A 7,882-nucleotide genomic window follows, 5' to 3' on the forward strand; every position below is an offset into this window, starting at 1 on the left:
ATGTGAAAAACTATTATTTAACTAAGATAAAAGTTTAAAATGTGTCTTGCTCCATGATAAATTCCAGATTCTGGAAACCTAGAGTAATGTTTCAAGTAGTGTGTAAAATCCGAAGTGGTTTCCTGAAACCCCCCTGGGCGGGGGTCACCCCTGGGTACACTCCTGTACTAAACTGTCATGTAAAATATATGTGCCACTGCACCTTGCACAGCTGCTGGTTAATGTCAGAACGTGACACACATGAGATTAGAGCCAGCATTATGCACAAATGCTGCTACTGCTGCTGCTGCTGCTGCCGCTGCTGCTGCTGCTGCTGCTGCTGCTGCTGCTGCTGCTGCTGCTGCTGCTGCTGCTGCTGCTGCTGCTGCTGCTGCTGCTGCTGCTGCTGCTGCTGCTGCTGCTGCTGCTGCTGCTGCTGCTGCTGCTGCTGCTGCTGCTGCTGCTGCTGCTGTATGCTGCAGATTACTATTACAATGGTGTTCAATTTCTCAATGTGAATAATTATAAAATGCACATGCAGCTGCAGTTGAATATGTCAATGCATTTACGTAACTATATGATTGTGCAGCAAAAAGCCTAACTTAGGGTTTCCACCACTCAAAATAGGAAGATGCTTCTTTTCATTTTTTCCTGGAGATTTTCACACAGACCGGCTGACCTTTTAGATAGAAAGAAGTACTAATTTGTTATAGGATTGTATGCAGCATTTGATATATCCAAAAAAAGTGGTCACTTGACCAAAAATTTCAATAATGGCTGCATTGCATATTGGTCTTGTGGAATAAGAATGTGCCTTCTTTCATTGTTTCTGGCAATTTTTGCACAAACTGATCTTTAAGATAAAACAAACAAGCACTAATTTATTATAACTATTGCTTTCAATATCCAATAAAGTGGTCACATAGCTAACAATCCCATGCAGCTATATTGGATGTGCTTGCTACAGGATGCAGAAATCTTCGTTTATAGGTAAGAAATACAACAGTGGTGTCTTAGATCTCCCTAATGTACAATTATTTTTGAATACGCTGTCCAATATAGCTATGATGGGATTTTCGGTCACGTGACCACTTTTTGGATATTTGATGTGTTAAAATTTTGTTGATATTGAATGCCACAAACAATTCAATAATAAACTAGCACTTTTTTTGCTTTTTATGAAAGGCCACTCTGATTGAAAATCTCCAGAAACATAAAAAAAGAAAACATTCTCCTATTTTGAGTGGAAACCCTACCTAAATACAAACTATTTTTCAATTACCTGTACCTAGATTTTCAGCCATGATCCATTGTGTAGCATCATTGTTCCTACCTTGAATAGTGTTGGCTTTTACACACTAACACTTACCTAGATTTTCAGCCATGATCCATGGTGTAGCATCATTGTTCCTACCTTGAATCCTGTTGGATTTTACAGACTAACACTTAACTAGATTTTTAGCCATGCATGATCCATAGTGTAGCATCATTATTCCTAACATGGATCACGGCTGAAAATCTAGGTAATTGTTAGTGTGTAAAAGCCAACATGATTTACGGTAGGAACAAGGCTGCTATACACCATGGATCATTCTGAAAATTTAAGTAAGTTTTACTGTATACATGCACTAGATCAAACCCGGCCTAGTTGTACCGTGTGCAGCACTGATATAATTAAATTACCTATAGATTAATGAATCCTGCATGTTGGCTAGCTGTTAAGAAACTAAACCATGCAGCATACGCACATTCTATACACACAATTACTATAGCACCTGCAGGAAAGCACAAGAGTTATATTAGATGAAGGTAAAGCTTCACACCAGAAATTGCAGCGTTTCTGCCACTGCATGCATGCATGCTGTTGCTATATACTTAATTCAGATTTAGCTAATTCAGATTTAGGTACTTCAGATTTAGCAGATATATGCTGCTAACAATGGTGATGGTGTTGTTGCATGCACTGATGCTTAATATCATATTCTTATAGAATTGTGATCATAAACATCGTCAAACATGACCTGTTTTCACATCCCATAGTTTTATATGGTTGTCCGTTAACAAAGACACAAGTTCTTGATTGTTTGCAAACTGACAATAGGTTTCTAGTGCCCCTCCAGTACATATACAGAGGAGACTGAAAATTACGAACATTGATAATTTGTACCTTGTGTTCTGCACATCCATAAGCAAGATAATTTTTTGATGCAGGGTGAACTCGCACCACACAATGCATACAGGTGGCCATACATAAGCTAACTGAAGATTCAAGTATACATGATTTCTTGAAGCAGTTTACCCTGTAGGCATGACAGAAGTTTGGTCTTATTTTACACGAATAATTGGTCATAACTCTGTAATCTTGTTCAGATACCACCAAAATTAGTAATGAGATTTGCTTTAATGACCCCTAATTTCAGTTTGATTGGAGTATGCATTAGTGTTTTATGGTGGATTTTGTAAATTGTGCAGAAAAGTAGAAGAAAAACACGAAGAAGAAACGATCAAAACTCTGGCCACATGTGTCTCAGAAATGGATGGGGTGATGTCCTTCATGTTTGGTATGTGGACTTCCCTACCTGACAGGAATCTCTACAGCAAAATTAGTTCCAATCGGTTCAGGTACCAATGAGCTACATATGTGTGAGAATCAAGTTTTCTTTCTTACCGGAAATTTGGCATGCCAGCTTCTTGGGCTACATGACACACTACCATGTGTATTGATATAAATGTACACACCACAATTGCTCTGTTTGACATTCATAGAGTGTGTTCACAGCTAAGTCACTCCAGTCAAGATGGTATATAGTAGCTGGTAATCATGATCACATTGGAAATGCTGGCGCACAAATTGAATATACAAAAAAATCACATCGATGGTACATGCTAAGCTATTGCTACACTGAAGTAACACCATTGTTTACTATAATGGACAATCCCTATATTATATATGATGTTTTTCAGGTATTTAGAATTGGTTCAAATGTTACAATTCAGTTTGTGTTCATTGACACACAACTACTTACTGCTAGTGATTTAGGATGCTTACCATCTAATGACTCAGGTCCTCAGTGGATATGGATTGAAAACACACTAGCTGCTTCAACTTCACTATGGCTATTTGTACTAGGGCACCACCCTGGTAAGAAAATAATTAATCATTTATTTTATAACATTACTGTGAGTGCTGTAGGGAAAGTAAAGTACTAAGCATGTTAGAGATGCCCAGGAAAATTTTTGTAACAAGCAAGGCTTTACATTATTTATCCTAGTGGATTGAGGCCCAGTACATAAGCATGCTACTTAATAATTCACACTGGTTGCACACTTACACGTGTTGGCAGTATACTGACATGGTCCAGGTGCAAGTTATCACTAAAACAAGCCTTTTGAGTAGTGCAATCTTTTGGGCGAAAAATTAGAACAGAGGAATGCCCACGATGTGTGCATTGCTACCAAGCAATGTCATAACTGTGATATAAATCAAACCCGTAGCATTAAATATTATGTTTGTTGGACAGCATTGGTTAGTTGGTTGGCTAGCCAGTTGATCAGTCAGTCAGTGAGTAGAAACTTTGAATTCTTAATTGTAGAAATCTGCAGGAAGTGTTTTGGGTCAGTTTGAAGGTGTGTTTGCCATTTGCGCCTCCCAGCCAATAAGACATGAGGGTACTGTAATAGACTGGTTTCTGGTTAATGTGTTTTGGCAAAAGTTGTAAACCTGGCAAAGTTGCAAACCTTCACTGTGTACTTTTCGAGGATACAATGGAACCTCTCAACACTTTAGGAAGCAGAATTTTTGGCCCATTTTTACTGTAATGTATAGAGGTTTTCCTCTTCCAGAGGTAACATCAAACCTGTTGTTGTTGGGACCAATATACTTGTCCTTATTATGAAAGCATTTTCTATTGTGTCCTTAGTTCGACTGTACCTTGATGTTCTTTAGTCCACACAACAGCACAAAAAATACTTGAGTAAAACTGATAAATGCAATGTACCTTTGTTTACATTATATAAACATATACATGTTTTTCTCAGATTAAGTGTTAATAAATTATTTCGGTTGTATGAACATGTTGTAACATTACTGTAGTCTGTAGATTTTCTGTTTGCCTATTCTGTGTTGACTGTTTCTCTTCAGCATTATAACAATATTCGTGTGTATAATGACCCAATATTGTGCATCATACAGTAATTTTATCTTCCTGGCTTGTATCAAAGTGTGTAGAATATAAACAGCTTCAGTATTTGAAGAGCTTCAAAGCAATGCTGCCTTTGTAACTGAAGAAAAATATGGACTCAGTTAAATATGAATATGACTACAGTATAAGAATGTGTTTGAGTCCTCCTCTCATTGTTGTGACTTTTACCTTCACTTGTTAACATGTCCTAATAGTCTGGTCAGTAGCTGAACATGGACCATTAGAAAGTGAGGTGGAGTGCCTCAGACCGCTACTGATAGAATACAACGTCACTGCTTATTTTTGTGGACATGATCATACCATGCAACACCTCCATGAAGAGGATAGCTCTGTAGAATATTTTGTGAGCGGAGCTGGTCATAGTACAGACCCATCACTATGTCATGCTGTATGTATCTCTGTTTGGGATATTTCAGTGTCATTGTATTGTCCTTATAGGATGATGTGCCTCCAAACTCCGTAAAGTTTCGTTACGGCCCTTGGGACTTCTTTAGTACTCATGGTACATTTTCCCATGTCACCGTTAACTCTACAATTATGAGTGTTACATATGTGGATTATGAAGGTTAACATGATTGTGGCTGATTCATATGTTATCACATTTCATTCATTTTGGGAACGACTTGTATTTTTATACCACAGAAACAACCAGAGACAAAGAAGGATAAAGCCATCTTATATACATTATACTTAGCTACAAGCTGCATTCTTGCACTCATACACAGTATTTGTATACAAAATTGTAATAGGACAGATGGCTGTGGTATTCAGGATTAATAGTGCGAGCATTGATAACAGGAGGGAGTAAAATAGTGCGAGGAAAAGCTGAGCACCATTTCCTTCCTGTTTACAATGCAGGGGCGGATCTACAGAGGGAGTTTCTGGTTCTCTGGAATTGCAACTTCAGTCTATAGCTGCAAGTTGAAGACCAAAAAAAAGGTCACTACGTGATTTTGAATGCTGTGAAGGTGATTTCAAAGACAAAAGTATGAAGTTTTGCCAATAGAAAAAGCCATAATATAATACAGTAAGTATAACTCTTTGTAATTTTTATCACCCAGACAAATCGTAGGGGCGCGTGCTATTTCAGAGATAAAACCGCCCCTACAATGTGAGAACTATTAATCTCGAATACCACAGCCAACCACCTATTACAAATTAATCTGACAACCATAGCAACTGTTACTAAGCAACAGAAATTTAATGTGAAGGATATTCATAACTGAAGATTTGACATTATATACACTGGGGAATCTTAGTAGATGTTTATGTACAATGCACATGCATGTGTCTCAACAGGAGCTTATAAGTGCCTTCGGCTCCTGGTCTCAACTTGTATAATGCAAATCTCATACTTGCTATATAGAAGGCTAGGTCTCTAACCAGTAATCACATAATAATTTTGATTACCTCCTAGGAGGCCTCTTAATCAATTATAAAGATCTTATTATCATCTCAAAGTATAAGACTGTGGTATCGTTTTCTCACTTTAACTTAGTGTCAAGCATAATAAGCCATTAGTTTTGCCAGTGTGCGGATTTGTAGTGTGCATACTGTGCTTGTGTTATGTTGTGACATGTGTAGAAAACAATGATAGTTTTAGTTTACCCCATTATATTGAATCACTGGTGTGAGCTATCATCTCCTATACACTTCCCATATATCCCACACGAACTAGTTGTGCATATCACATTAAATGTTCCATAGCATGCGTACACACTACTTTCACTGTACTGAATTTGCATAATTAGGGACTTTTCTGATTCAGTATAAGTTAGAATCTTATACCAATGTAACCAAGGACCAATTCAGTTCACCAGTGGCTAAAAGTAACTGAACAAATGCATCATTTAGCTATATGGTTAACGGTTAACTTAGTTGGTGAGGTGTTGTTCTTTTCTACCCACTCACCAGGCTACAATTTTAAAAGTTGCTGTGGACCACAAGCACACATTATTAAGGCCAGGCAAAAGTTGATTCATCTTTTATCATCAATGTTTTTCAAAAAAAGCATGCGGTTGTTTGCATTGTCATGCAAGCATTGGATATGTAACCCAAGGTTAGCCACTTGGTACTCTTTTAGCCAAGCACATAGGATCTACAGTATACATTTACTTTATGTATATGTACATGCCGTATTGTGTATGCAACATTTAGCACTGCTTTCTCTTTGTCAACCATAAAAATACTGTATAACCAATTCACCAAAATCCATCACTCTTATCTACTGCTATACGTAGTTCCTATACTTGTGTTGTGAGGTTTTATATATCATGGTTAAGAATATTCAACTATCAAACTATACATAATAATATAGATGTAAACAGAACATAATAATTTACATGTAAAAATTGTGTTGCAGATACGTATGTGTGTATAGTACACAAGAACACTAGAACAATCAAATGTGATACTTTAGTTACATCAGTATTAGGGAATAAAGTGTTAGCAACTCACTGTTAACAGTTTTCATAAGTTTGTTTCCTTGCAGTGGATAACATCATCAATTCTATTGCTGTGTTGAAAGACATAATTATACACAATAACAAAAGATTAAAAGCCAGTTAGTTTCACAAGTAGTCTATAACTTGATGTATGATCAATGTAATGCTTGGCCTTGGCACATAATTTAATATGAATATGCATATACACTAGACTTACATGTCACAGATGGTGGCATTTTTTCTCATACTGTCATCCACAATGATTCCAATGTCAGTCATTGGTACAGATATTTCCATATTACCACTATTGGCTTCAGTGCCTTTAAGGAAACAGTGCATAACTAATTTCTTGATACGCTTCTTGTAGATGAGAAGAATCATCCCCAAAAACAACATTAATGGCAAAATCAACAAGATAAGAAATAATCCCACTACCAAATTTGAATTCAATTTGTTAAAAACTGGCAACACGGCAACAAGTATCATCAACTGCAATGTCAATCCATCAAATGTATTCAGGAATCGTGCAGCATATGGCTTTACATTTATATGTACCAAAGCAATGGCAATGCAAGAGATTATTAGTATATAGCGAATAAAGAAATCGTTATATACATTAGTATTGAGTATGATTATTATTAGCAGTCGACAAATCATATAATATGCTGCAAAATAATGATATTTAGCTTTGTAGCATCCTTGGAATTGGTATAGTAGTGGCTGTATTTTACTAAAGTTTATTTTATGATTTAGAAATGGTTCGAGTAAAAGTAAAAGTGGAAGACCAATCACAATCACTATTGTACATAGCACTGCCACAATAGTATATGGTAAATGGCGACCATGAACATACTCAATGTCAGGAGACAGATAAGTGTAAATCTTATCCACATTTTCAAATCTCAGTATTCTTATTAAGAGTACAGAGGAAGTTGTCACAGAAGTATATGATAGTAACAGCAACCAGCATATGATATATGCAATTCCCCAACTAATATATAATGAAAGCTTCCTTGAAACATAAGCTGAAAGACGTATGACTATCAATATGAAAACAATAGCAAGTGGATGTATATAATGTATGATTTGTTGATCAATTCCACTCATGTTTGCTACCAAACAAAATCTTCCAAGAAAATTTGGAGTCACTTTGACAAAGCTGGATGCAATAATATTTGAAATAAGTAAAGTTTGAGAAGAATGCAAGATTTCATTTAATAGAATATCCAGGGTGCTGAAATAATATGAAAGAGCAAA

At 36.5% G+C, this 7,882-nt stretch overlaps 1 protein-coding gene across 1 annotated transcript; it reads left to right on the plus strand.

Annotated features, from left to right (window-relative positions):
* The first annotated feature begins 846 nt into the window (after window positions 1–846).
* Window positions 847–5,139, plus strand: LOC136264127 (tartrate-resistant acid phosphatase type 5-like). Its single transcript, XM_066058824.1, has 4 exons — window positions 847–3,121; window positions 4,376–4,569; window positions 4,620–4,746; window positions 4,824–5,139. Exons 1-4 carry the CDS (start codon window positions 2,863–2,865, stop codon window positions 4,847–4,849), a joined length of 606 nt encoding a protein of 201 aa, XP_065914896.1. The 5' UTR covers window positions 847–2,862; the 3' UTR covers window positions 4,850–5,139.
* The last annotated feature ends 2,743 nt before the right edge of the window (window positions 5,140–7,882 follow it).

The sequence above is a fragment of the Dysidea avara genome, chromosome 8 (genome assembly GCF_963678975.1).
Source record: "Dysidea avara chromosome 8, odDysAvar1.4, whole genome shotgun sequence".
Taxonomy (NCBI): Eukaryota; Metazoa; Porifera; class Demospongiae; order Dictyoceratida; family Dysideidae; genus Dysidea; species Dysidea avara.